This window comes from Lissotriton vulgaris, chromosome 7 (assembly GCF_964263255.1).
Source record: "Lissotriton vulgaris chromosome 7, aLisVul1.2, whole genome shotgun sequence".
NCBI lineage: Eukaryota > Metazoa > Chordata > Amphibia > Caudata > Salamandridae > Lissotriton > Lissotriton vulgaris.
Genome location: NC_141695.1, coordinates 1653634401 through 1653648396, shown reverse-complemented (window position 1 = coordinate 1653648396; position 13996 = coordinate 1653634401). Strand labels below are relative to the sequence as shown.

General features: G+C 46.6%; 1 protein-coding gene across 1 annotated transcript in view; it reads left to right on the top strand.

Moving 5' to 3' along the window:
* The first annotated feature begins 10515 nt into the window (after positions 1-10515).
* Positions 10516-13996, top strand: part of LOC147706218 (androgen-induced gene 1 protein-like) — a 186514-nt gene continuing 183033 nt past the window's right edge. Inside the window, exon 1 of the mRNA XM_086932645.1 lies at positions 10516-10786. Coding sequence (XP_086788771.1) covers positions 10628-10786 — 159 coding nt within the window. The 5' untranslated portion in view covers positions 10516-10627. The remainder of the gene's footprint in view (positions 10787-13996) is intronic.

The following is a 13996-nucleotide window of genomic DNA, read 5'->3' as shown; positions in this document are numbered from 1 at the left end:
ATGAGCTACCTGTGACTCTCTGCTTTCTCAGACACAGCCTTGAACTGCTGACTGCCATCAGCCTGAAGACTCCTCGCAGCTCAATACAAAGGAAATCGGCTAAAGCCTACAAGGCACTCTCGGTGAATTAAGGTAAAAATCTTCGCTTCTTCTTGCCTGCAGAGTGTATGGGCCACGGCCAATCCCCCTACCCAGGATGTGGCCTAAAGCCAGAGCTGCTGACTTTGGAACTGGGAACCAGGTTCTAGTCTTAGTGTCAACTTAACATCCTGTGATTTTGGTCAAACAACTTAATCTTCCTGTGCTTTTAAAAACAGAAGGTGTTCTTTTGTAATGTAACCTGGTGCTCACTGAAGCGCTTAAATACTTTCAGGTCGAATTTTCGCTATATAAACTGTAAAAAATGCACCAAGTAGTAAATATAAAGCGGTAATATAAAAAAAAGTAAAGACAAATGGATACCTATTTAGTGAATAATTTGTACAAAGTGAAAGCAGAAAACGTGGCGAAATTGTGGCTTCCCCAATTAAATTGTGTGATCTTAGGCACCTATTTTATTTTACCAAAACTCTTTTTAATTCATTATCATGTATGCGAGTCAGAATACTAAATATACAAAAACCTATTGTGTTTGATTTAACGGACTATCACATTGCTCAATAGTAAAATGTGCTACATATAGGGTAATGTACTGAGTAGGTTATGCAGTTCCTACACTGACAATTAACAGGGTGGGGTGACCAGATAAGTCAAGCCTCAACAAGTCACTGGGTAGGTGGCTCTTTAGGAGCAAGAGGCCTCACACAACCAGAAAGGTGTCCTGCTTCATCAATGGGCGAGCCCCATGTCGGAGCGGCGCTGCAATGCCAGATGGGCATCCACAAGGGGACTCTTTACTCCAGAGATTTTTGGTATGCCGTTATGAAATGTATGAAGCCTGAGTGTGGGGCTGTGAAGGGTGGATTATTGGGAAGTAATTTAGTCAGTTGTGGTTATTAGAGAAGTGCAGGTAGAAATAGGTTGGAAGGTCCTCTAAAAAGGTTTTAAACAGTGAGACCCCTAGCCTATATTCAAACAAGGTGTTTGCTATCACCAGAAATTATGATCTATGATAGCTGGTGGTGGTCAACTTACTTCTTGCCCTGGTCAGTCCCCAAGGGATCTAGTGGCAATTCTTCAGGCAAACACAAGGAGATGATGGACGGAGAGCTGAAACTTTTCAGACCCTCACCCCCAATCACAGATCTGTGTTCAATCACAGATCTGTGTTCAATCCATCATCATTCTTTTGCTCACTTCGCCACCCCAATTCGGACCCAGCTATTTGCAAATCAGTCTTGACCCTGTCCCTAATGGGAACAGTACTGCCCGAACTGCAAAGCCAGGTCCTCTCTGGACCAGAAACAAATATCCTGGAAACAGTATTGGGTTAACACTCCCCATCAGCCAGGATAGCTTGAATCCACTCGCACAGTGAGCAAAGGACCCACATCTGGGCATACCCTGCCAACTCAGGGAAAACAAAGAAGACACTAGGAGAAGATGGACGGAGCGCTGAAACTTTTCAGACACTCATCCTCAGTCACCATAGATTTCGGTTGAATCCATCAGTGTTCTTTAACTCAATTCACCATCCCAGTTCAGATCCAGCTTATGCAAATCAGTCTTGACCCTTTCTGCCATGCCAGGTCTTCCCCGGACCAGAAACAGGCTTCCTGGGGCCGGTTTCGGGGTAACACTCTCATCAGCCAGGCTAACTTGAATCCAGTGGCAAAGTGAGCAAGGGACCCACGTCTGGGTATACCCTGCCAACTTAGGAAGAACAAAACAAACACAAGGAGATGATGGACGAAGTGCTGAAACTTTTCAGACACTCACCCCCAGTCACAATAGATCTGGGTTGAATTCATCATTGTTCTTTTGCTCACTTCACCACCCCAGCTCAGAACGACCCATATGCAAATCAGTCTTGACCCTCATGGGAACAGTCCAGCCTGAATCTTCTGGACCAACAATCCCTAATCAACATCGGTGGTTGGAATCAGTAATTATGAAATGACCCAAATTCCTATCACAGGGCAATTGCCTATATCCATATTAATACCTTAAAATGTATGTAACAACCCTATTATGGTGCAGTAGGGCTTCCTCAAGTACGGGCTAAGCTACACACTGATTACGCATGAGGGTGAGTGGGGCGACCTACCCAGGCTCAGCTCCCTCAAATGCACTTACGAGGGAGCTGAGCTCCGGCAGGTCAGCCTACTCACCTTCTGCCCACACTGCCCATGTCTATTGCAGGCCCTGTGTGTAATACAATTTTAAGATTTAAATCTCTTTCTTACTTTTCAGTAAGACAGAAGAATATCTTTTTTATCAGGGCATGACTGAATCGAGTGAGTGAACTTTGAAGCTAGAAGACGTATACTATTAAAAATAAACAGCTACCCAACAACTCCCCCCCATCCAGCCCTTCCCCCGGCATACTGAGTTCAATGTATTCCTTCTGGCCTACTCCTCTCTAGAAATGTCACTTCACCCGCTGGCACTGGCTTGTAGAGGTGTGTCTTTATCTGTGAGGCGCAGTAAGCGTAAGTAGTTCGGGCATGTCAACTTCCGGAATTCAGTGGACAACAGAGAAATAAAGGGAACCCAAAGCTCCCTGTAGGAGTCATCACTAGCCGTTATTGTGAGTGAATGTTTCTCCATACCTAAGATATACCATAAATGGTGTAGCCAGCCCACCTGTGTGGGTAGCTTATCGGTGCTCCAGTGCGACAAACTTTTCGCATGGGGGGCTCCCAGAGCAAGACCTATCTGATTTCCTCTATGGGACTTCAAATGAAATGTGAGGGCATTGGGAAGACCCAAGAGAACATATATTATGTTGTGTTATTTATATTTGTAAGGAGCACAGCTACCCCGAGGCGTTTCCAAGCGCCGACAGGTAGGGAGAAGAGAATAAGTAAGGAGTTACTGATTGAACAACCACATCTTCACTTGTCTACGGAAAATACTAAGGACAGTTTCCTCTCGTATAAAGATAGGGAGGGGGTTCCAGAGGGAGGGTCCCAAAAAAAAAAAAAAAAAAAAAAGGACCTACCGCCCATCCTGGTAAGTTTAATTTTGGGGATAACAAATTTAGACTGTCCAGCAAACGCAAAAGGCGAGGAAGTGTGTACAGCTGGATTGAAGATTGCAATTATTGTGGGGCTGTTCCAGATTTAATTTTAAACATAAAGCTCAAGGCTTTAATTTTGATACGGTTCTCCACTTTAAGCCAGTGTAGTTTGCGAAGAGAGTCGGTAGCAGGTAAATGTGAGAGCTGGGTATGAGGGTGTTCTATGTCCGAGAGTATTCTTGTCCAATGTGTAATATGTTTCGGACACTCCCAAAGGAGATGAAGGAGCGTTCTAGAGGATCTACACCCCCTCCAGCAGTCAGCACTTCTAGCGGGGTTGCCTTTATGAAGGCGGACAGAAGTGAGGTACCAGTAAGTCACTATTTTAGTGGTGGTCTCAATGCTTGCCATGTTCCAGGTGTCCCTTCATTGCTAGGTCCGGATGAGATCCCACATTGTTAAGTGGGTCGAAACGTTGTCGACTAAGTGAAGCGAACCATTTGTCAGCCACTATTACAGTATTAGTAGGCTGCGAGCACATATTATGTATTTATTTAATGGTCAGTTTTGTACATTTTTTATGAAACTTGTTTTTATGACAAAAAGAGTCACAACCTTGAAATATAGGTTTCAGAAGCACTTGGGACACCATGCACTGGATTTAAAATAATGTGATTACATTATATAAAACAACGTATTTTCATACAAAATTCGTGTTATATGCCTTTTCTTTTTCAGATATCTCTTTTCCTCTGATTATTGTGATTGAGCTATTATATATTAAAGTATAATTTGTTGATTTTCCACAGGAACCATTGTTGTGTATTAAACAGTAAAGAACCCTGGTTCGGTTTGAGTAGAGTGTCCCTCGTTTTCTCATACACATATCTAGAGATAATGCATTCGCTCAGACTATGGAAGGGCATAATCCGTCTGCAATTGATCAAAGGGTAAAATGCTCTCTTCATCAAACTAGTGCCCCACTGAGCAGCACCCAGCTTTTTGTCATAACTGAAACTCCCTTAGGTCAAACACTGGCCCAAAATCAGGGAGGGAAATGTCCTGAGCATCTATGCTCTGCTACTCTGTCCCACACCTTAAGTGTAGCTTTGGTAATCACGGAGGAGTACAAGCCCGGTGGCTGATGCACCTTACGGAGAAACAGAACTTTCCATTGATACACCCCAGTGACCACCCTATCCATAAACAACCAATGCTTTTCAGAGTCTTCCCTGGTTCATTCGACTATGTAGCAGAGCTGGGCTGCCTGGAAATAATGGAGAAGATTTGGGACCCCCAGACCTTCTTCCTTGTGATGTCTTTAGCTCTGTTCACGTCGCATTCTAGGCCGACCAGCCACCCGCACAAAGCTGTTAAAACCTCACCTGCAGAGTTGAGACTATCCCCGCTGGAGGATCTATCGGAGGGCTTGAAAGAAACCAGAATCCTTGGAAGAGCAGACATCTTTAGAGCTGCTACCTGCTACCATTAGAGTTTGTAGTGTTTCCACAGAGCTAGGTCTCGTCACACCTGTCTAAACAAGTGGCAACAGATTATAATCGCAGGTTACACTATGGTATTGGCCAGTTGGACTCCTAAGTAGGGAACTAATTTAGTCGCCCAGCGAATGGGGCAGCGTCGGGAAAGCCGTCCCTCCATCTCAGGCGAAAGAGATAAGTTAAGAGCTTGGGCATTTTGGATGTTAATAGAGAACCTCGCTGTCGCTCCAAAGATTTCCAGTCTGTGATAAAGGTAGGCAAAGAGGAAGTCGGATTATCCAGAGCAACCATTACATCATCCATCTAGAGGCTAACATAATGGCTAAGACTGCCGAAGATAACACTAGTGATGTCTGGATTGTCTCCAATTCGTTGGGTCAGTGGCTACATGTACAATGAAAAAAGTAAGGGTGAGAGTGGGCACCCCAGTCGCGTGCCATGCTCAATAGGGAAGGGAGTCAAGGTGATCTCATTCACCCTAACCACCACTCTCGGTCTGCCGTAATTACTACGTACCCAAGAGCAGAATCGCAGACCTATACCAAAGTGAGTTAGCGTTGCCTCTAAGTAGGGACAATGCATGAGATCGAACGCCTTCTCAGCATCAATGGCAAAAAGCATGATCTCCCGCTCTAAGCGCATGGCTTTGTCCACCAAATTTACGATATGTTTGGTATTATCAGAACATTGCCTGTGGGGAACAAAGCCTGCCTGGTGTGGGTCTATCAGACCCAGGATGAGGAGTCCCAGAAGGGCAGCTAAAACCCAGGTAAACAACTTAAGGTCTGCGCTGAGAAGAGATATCAGGTGGTATTGGCCACACTTCGTTCTATCCTTCCCCGGTTTAGAGCTGACTTAAATAACCGCATCTAGAAAGGAGTCAAGCAGTGTTGAGGAGCCTGTAATAGAGTTTAAAAGTCTGGTTGGAATTGGAGCAAGAACGGTACAAAATTTCTTATAGAATAAGGCATGGAAGCCATCCGGTCCAGGCGATTTAAGCAGCTTCTGACGCACTATTGCAGAGGCTATCCCTTCTATACGAAATGGACTATCAAGGCTGGCAGCCCTCTCAGGTAACAGTTGCGGTGTATGTGCCCCAGAAAGATAAGGGTCCAGACTTTCTGAACTTAAGTTTTGTTTAATATATAGATCTTTGTAAAAGTCCCGAAATCAACCACCACTGTGCCATCTCCTGTCACTAATGAGTCCACTACCTGTGCCTGCCTTTGAGCCCAAAGCCTGCTGGCAAGAAGCCTTCCACACCTGCCCCCTACCGCATAAAAAGAGTGTTGGAGTTTCAGTAGCACGTATTCAGCTCTGTGGTTATCTATTCCTGCTAACTGGGCATGTACTGCTTCTAGTGGTCTCCAAACTTGGGGAGCTCCAGTGCGTTTGTGAATATTTTTAACTTCCTGCACTTACTTGCTGAGGTGATCATTCACGTCTCGCCTAGCTTTGTTCTCTGCTGGTGATATGGTGATCAGTTCCTCCCTCAGGACTGTTTTTAAAGCCTCCAAGAGCATGGTCACTGAGATGTCTGGTGTGACATTAATCGCCAAGTAATCTCCCTCACCCTCCAAGTCCGAGCAGGGTGTCTAGTAGGGGGGAGAGCAAGAACCAGTGACACTGCAGCATGATCTAAAAGGGATTGTGGTTCTTTCTCTATGTGTGAGACCATAGGTTGGAGCTCTCTCATTCCCTTAAAATGGTCAAGACGAGCATACGTTTTGTGAGCATATTGTATAGTCGCGAGTCTGGGGGTGTTGTGTGCACCACAGGTCCCTCAGACGCACCTCGTGGAGCCACCCCACTCCCTCACCGGAGATTACCCCTGTTGAGTCAAAGCGGGAGGTGGAACGGTCCATTTTATTGTAAAAAAACAGGTTGAGATCTCCCCCCACCAACGGCAGTCTATCCCGGGAGGACATCACCTTCGCAATGGCCCGCTTCTGAAATTGCTCCTGTACCTCATTAGATGCGTAGATAGAGATCACTGTGAAGATGTGCATCCCCACTCTCATCAAGTATGCTAAGAGTCATATCTTTATCTCCACTTGCTTAGAACCCATCTTGCTCCAAAAGGAGTGAGAAACCGGAATAGCCACCCCGGCCGACTTGGAGGGTACTAAGGGAAAGAACTGCTGAGGGAAAGCCCGGGACCGGTTTGGACGTCAGTCAGCTTATAACAGACGAGTCTCTTGCAAAAGACCTATCTGCGCCAGTTCCATCCAACTATGAGAGAACCACTCAGAGCTTTACTGCGTTGTTAAGCCCCTTAACACTGAATGTGATTAACTTCAGGAAGTCGTAGGAGTATGATTTAAGGGAGTATGTGCATGTTCCTCTTGAGGTGAAGTGTGTTGAATGTGCAGTTGAAGTGTGTAACCCACCCCCCAACAAACCAAGAATAGAAAATAACACAGTCTTACGGACTGTAAATATAAAGGCCTGGCATAGCCATCAGAAGATCGGGTGGAAGACTCTACGTGGTGACACAAGCATGTCTTCAGGGCACCCCGTCATCCCCAGTCCCCTCCCCTCCCCCCCGCCCATCAGGCTCATGTTGGCACCCTCATGTTAAATCGAGGCATTCAGTGTCTGCATACAGCGAGTCCAGCACCACCCTTCGCAATAGTCTCTGGGTTTAGTCAAAGATTCTTTGAAGGCGCCTGAAATCTCTGCTGGCGGTCCTGCCCCCAGCTGGCCTGTTCTGGGGGGGATCTGAGGTTGCAAGTTCCAGTGGGATCCCATGTTTAGCACATGGCAGGCTTCTGTCAGGGAGTGAATCTGGTGCAGTATATCCTCCCATTTAAAGATGAATCGAAATGGATGCCCCCAAGATCAAGAAACACCCTGTTCTCGAAAGAAGTACAGTGGCTGGGATAAAAGTCGCTCTACTTCTGTAGCGTAATTGCAGATAGGTCTTGACATTTTAGCAATGTGTGGCCTCGAAACTGTAGACAGTGTCGTGATCTATGCCCTGTGGGCAATGCTTTCTTTGAGCTAAAAGTCATGAACACAAGCTAAATTGTCGGCTAGGCAATCATTCCCCGTATGTGGAGGGCCTACTCTGTGTAACCTATCTAGTTGTGTCCCTCCTTCCAGCAGGGTCTCAGTGAAGAGATCTTTGATGTAGGGCGCGATATCCATGCCCTCTGCATTAGTGGGGGCCTCTCTGATCCGTAGGTTGTTTCGCATCGACTTGTTCTCCAGGTCCTCTGCGTGAGTCTGCAGGTCCACATGCTATCCCTGAAGATGCAGAACCTCCTGCTGTAAATGCTTGATTTCTTCATCACAGTTGGATATGGCGCCCTCCAACATCAAAACCCTGTCTCTGACCTCTAAGTTCAGAGTGAACCTCTCCCAAGTCCTGTGAAAGCTCCTTTTTAAGGGTTTGGAGGTCATCTCTAAGGGAGATGAACACAGTCTACAGGAAAGTAGGTGTTACCGGGGGCCTCCACTTCCTCAGCATCCAATGATAGCTCCTGCGAAGGGAAAGGAGCCTGATTGCCCCGTCCAGCTCCCGCCGGAGTAATGAAGGTGTCCTTAGGGTGCGCTCCATTTTGGTGCGTGCCGTTGCCATCTCTATCACCGCAAAGCCATAGAAATCTTCCAGTGATGGAGGGGCACTCCTAGACAGGCCTAAAGTCCCCTCAGGCAACGCCATCCAGCCCAGCCGGTCCCAGACAGCAAGGTCTCCCCCTGGAGATGTGACAGAGAAGAGATGGTGCGTTTGTCAACAAGTGGTTTCTCTCCAGGCGTAGGATCTCTCCAACACCCGATTGGCTATGGAGATCAGCGTGTAGGCACCAACATCAAGGGCAGCATCTATCCTCTCTGTTTAGCTCTGGGGCCCTCCGCTGCTTCCCCCCACCGCTCCAGACAGGGGCAGCCAGGTGCCCTGTAGGCTCACCCAAGGGTGACCGCTCCCATTACTGAGACCTGCAGTTTGGCCCAGGCCTCAGGCTGTAGCAGTCTAGGTCACTACTCCGTTGCGGGTTGGGCCCCAGAAAGCGGCAGAAATGGGGGGCTGAAGCGGGAGCAAGACCATTTCACCAACGCCAGCCCCCAGTCCAAAGCCCTCTCCTCAATAGGCCCCACGGCTCCTCTGACATCTCTCAGCAACAGAATACCTTCAGACCACTCGGCTGGAGGGTGCAAGGTCTCCTCAGGCACAGAGCGGGGCTCTCAGCAGGCCGGGATGCAGATTCAGAGGAATGCACAACAGGACAACTTCTGCTCGGGTCCTCCACAGACGCTGAGCAGGCGTATTCCCTTCACGGCCGCACCGCTGCTGTAAGGTCGCTGTCACACTGATATTGAAACTGCAGCACCAGGGAGGGCATTGCAAAGTACGCATGATGGTTTGGCCGGACGGCCGTCTGGGGCAGACCAAACCATCATGATCACTTAGTCTTTCTCCAATCCGAGCTGAGTTGAACAGTGGTGTAGAAAACCAATACAGGTTCCAGTCCCTGTCTCAGCGCAGACCCATGACTTATTTCCAGCATGAGAGAAGCGCTGGGATTGGCATCTGAAAGCCAGCGCAGTGTGCAGCAATTCCTGGATGTTTTTAGTGGTTGTATTCCCCTCCCCGCCCCACCACTTTGCAATGCAAGCAGCTGCTACGGTTAAGAGGCAAGACAGTTGTTTTGTGTACCCTGTATGTAGCCCAGATTATCACTGAGCAACGTTATAGTCTGTTAAATTAAACACAATAGGTTTGTGTACAACTGGTATTCTGAATTCACATGCGTAATAATTAAGTAAAAGGAGTTTTGGTGAAATAAAATATGTGCCTAAGATCACAAAATGTATTCCGAGAAGCCACACTTTATCCACATTTTCTCCTTTCTGTTTGTTAAAATCAGCTACTAAATAGAGATCTATTTGTCTTAACTTTTTTTTACATTAACGCTTTGTCTTTACCACTTGGTGCATTTCTTTTTTTTTACAGTTTATATAGCGCAAACTGTAAAGATTTTAAATAATCGGTCAATAAAAAATGACTTACTTACTATAACGCAAACTCGATTTGAAAGTATTGAAGCGCTTTAGTGAGCACCAGGTTACAATACACAAGAACACATTAATTTTTTAAAAGCACAGGAAGATTAAGTGGTTAGTCCACAATCACTGTATGTTTTAGCTGAGAACTAGAGGGATTGGCCGTGACTCGTACACTCTGCAGGCAGAAAGAAGCCAAGAACTTTAACTCACCAAGAAGTGCTTCGTAGGTTGCAGCCAGTTTCCTTTGCCTTGAGCTGCGAAGGGGACTGTTGTTGACCTGGCAGGGCAAGAGGGCTGCAGTGGCAGGCAGCAGTTCAAGGCTGCGTCCTAGAAAACAGCCGCAAGTAGCTTTCGTCTCCTCGACCAGAACTGTCGGACTCTCGTAGCCGACAGAATTTTGAAATTAAAGCATCCTGGTACAAGGCGTGCCAACACCTTGTCTATTTAGTAACAAAGTAGGGCACTGGGGTCGTAAGGCGTGGACCAGAGGAGCCCATTCTCTGCAAAGAAGAGTCTCACGTTTGAAAGTTGAATGTCACTCAAAAACGCACTGAAACAACAGGAATGGCACACATAAAACAATCTGGAGACTTGGCAGCAATGGGGAAGTGACTCGAAGACAGAGCAATTTTTAAAGAAAAAAATAGCGGCAATGCATCGCCCGAAAACGCGCATATCTAATACGATTAAGCATTTAGTTGAAAACATAAACGCAGATTGAAACCCCGACGTCCTGCAATTCACTTCAGAATGATGAAAACAGCGTGAGCGATTGTTTTTAACACTGACATTATCATTTTATGTGTTTTAAGTATGCCAATTTATTTTAAAAGTATGCATTGTCCTGGAATTGAGGGAAAGCAGCACCACGCTAAGATGGCTACCGCGCTCACAGGAAGTAAAACTTGGACTTTGCCTTCAGACTTTTTTTTCTCTTTTTCCATGCCGCTCGTGACCTGTAACAGCAAAACATAGAAGAGGCGATTTTCCTTTATGCATGATGTCGCAGGGTCCCGTACTTATTATATTGCATCTGGCTGCCTTCGCCTGGAACGTCTTCGGTATATTGAAGAACTTGGAGCTCACTGGCCTGGCCCCTAGACATGGAGCCCACTCGTATGGTGGTCGCTGGAAGTATTTGACCTTCATTAACCAGGTGAGCGACAGCTCGTGCTCAGGATGCTAGCATTGTAGACATAAAGAACAGACAACAAACGAAAAGCAAGACTACGTGTATATGTTCGTAAATGGAAACCATGCAGCAAAATGATGATGAGTATAGTTACAAAGTTAAACAAGCATTTACAATGCAACGGTCTCACCTTTGAAAAAGTTAGAGCTATTGGCATTGTAAATGACAACATTTTTATTTATGTGTTGGTTTTGAAAACAGATAAATAAATGTCATTGTCATTTACAATGCCAATAGCTTAATCTCTCACAAATGCGAGACCTATTGCATTTGCAATGCAATAGGTCGCGTATTTACGCGAGTTTGAGCTATTGACATTGCAAATAACAATGCATTTTATTTATGTTCCAAAAACCAAAACATAAATAAAAGGTCTCTCACACTGCTGTCTCTCACACACACCATGCTCTCCCTAGAACACTCACACTGCTGTCTCTCTCACACTGCTCTCTCCCACACACACATACAGAGAGCCACACACAAACATACAGAGCCACACACACATAGACACAGCCACACAGAGCCACACACACACACACAGCCACACACACACACAGCCACAAACAGCCGCAGCCACAGTTTTCAGTAAGCTTTGATACTTTTGAGTTAGAAACTATTTATCTACAGATTATGCGCCAGAGGAGGGATGATTATGCAAAATAAAGCAGAAGCAGCAAACACAGGATCACATAATTCCAGTGGCCCTCCCCATGATCTACTATTATGTTTAAACTCTAACTTTTTGATGGTCAAACTGGTCCCTCTCCATACCTGTCGACTGGGTGCAAAGTGATGAATCTATTGTGACACCCCAGCCTTCAGCACCTTTGTCAGAGTAACAGGCCCCTCCCCCCACCCTAATCAGGTCTCCACAGACCCAGGGGAGACACAAGAGGCAAAGCCACTGCCCACCGTGACTGGAAGGTGCAGCGGCTCACTTCTCCTCCCCGGGCCCCTTGACAAGTGACATTTATTTATTTAAGGCATTTTTATATAGCGCGAACTTCTGTACCCGAAGGTGTAAGAGCGCTTTATAAAAGGACCAGTTACATTAAATAACATTCAAGGCTGTAGTGGAACAAGGGTGGCTCCTTAGAGTCGCACTCTGGTTTGGACAATGTGCCGGCACCAACATCTCCACTTTTCTCAGGTCTGTAATCGTGGCACCTGCACTTTACTTTTAAAATGTTATAAGTAAAGCGCGGGTGCTGCGATTATACTAAAATTAAAGCAATAGATGTTTTTTCTATTTCTTTTATTTTGGTATAATTACGGCACCCACGCTCTACTTATAACATTTTAAAAGTAATTTGCCCAGAATCACAGGATGTGGAGTCAACCTTGAGGCTCGAACCTTGGTGTCCAGCACCAAAGTCGTCAGTTTTAGCCGTCAGACCTCATCCTCTCCCAAGCTTTCTTCTTTTTCACTCCTGACATCTTCTGCGCTCTATGCGAGTTTTTGCAAAAGTAAATATGGAAAAAGGGACACAAATCCTGTCATGCTGGTGCAAAGTTGCTATTGTCGGACGTTTTTATTAAAGCTTGCCAAGTTACACCCGATTTGGAGCACTGGTCTGCTCCCTTATTGGCCTATGCAAATGTTTCCTCGAGTGGCCCCGCCCATTGCTTGCCGTGGGTGACGGGGTAGCGAGAGACCTCCTTGAATAAGAGGTACATTTTCCAGGGGTGTGGTTGATCAGTGCTGAGTGCCACACACAAGCAGAGGTGACCCCGTGGCCAGGCCGCATCGCCTCTTGTTCGGACAGCAGGCGGCCCCAGAGCCACCCAGGCAACTTTATGAAATAGAGATCTATACTTACAGGGCAAATAGCCCTCAACGGTATGGTGGTCAGTCAAATAAAAATGTACCCCAACCGGAAAAAACAATACTGTATGAATGCTTGTCCGAGTCAATAAATTAGGCTCCTTTTCCTTTGGGCTACAATCTACAAGAACACATTTCGACCAACCAGTTACTCATGGGCATAATGTCTCCCTACGTTCCAAAGACCGGAACACAGTATTTCTAATACAGGTTCCAAACAAAACAAAAAAAAACATTTCACAACTGAAATATTTCTTCAATGCTTGCATCAGACTTGCTCAAACGCAACGTGGGCTCTTACAAAATAAATTACTATGGTGTTTGGTTGTTCAAGGTTTCTATCGAGGTCTTTTCTGTCATCGCACCTACAGTTAAACCACACCCGCCTCTGAGGCACGTTCATTGCCCACTAGGCCACTCTCAAACGACCCTCTCGTGCACACCACCACCCCCCTTCTGCCGGAATTACAGATACATCTTCAACACATCTCATCTGCCCACACAGGATTGACTCTCTCAGCCAACACCACAACCGCAAAACTCCTCCAACTCATCGTGGATTTGCCTTCCCTTATAGCCGGTTGACCTGACCCTTGTGAACATTGACTCCGGTATGGCTCAATCAGATCGCGGACCTGGGTCACTCTCCCTTGCGCCGCAGGGGGGCGGGTCCCATTTCCTGCCTCGGACTTCTCGTTTCAATACGCCCTGCTCTTACCCTCCTAGAGACCCGCTACTGTAGCCCCCCCGTACATCTTCAGTCTTTGACACAAGCGCAAAATCAGGATCCTGCAGTACGATCAACGCAGTACGCTGAACTTCAGAACGCAGAGGAACTTCCGTAGCGCGGCATGGGGGCCTTCATCGTGTATATGGCATTGTAGTAACCAGCCAATGTGGGTTAGATGGGGGTGGGTATGTCTACAGACATCTTGGAATACACATAGTCAACTTGCGTCCAAAACTGAGGGGCAGATTTACAAGCCCCTTGCGCCTCTTTTACGCCACCGTTGTGTCACTTTTGTGACGCAGCAGTGGCGCAAAGCCAGCACCATGGTGCGGGGGTACACTGCGCCACATGTAGGCGTTCTGGCGCAGGAACGCCTACTAAAAGTGGCTGAGTGAAATCTACAAGATTTCACTCAGCCACGTTTAAGGCCATGCTGCATCAAAACCCTGCGCCTGCTTGAAGCAGGCGTAAGGATTGACACAGCATTTTAAGGATAGGGCACCCCCGAACCTTGCTGGAGCTGTGTCGCACTTGCGACGCAACTCCAGCAATGCGTCACCTTTACGGCAGCAGATGCATCATGCATCTGTCCATTTTTGCCCCATGGTGCGCTGCATTG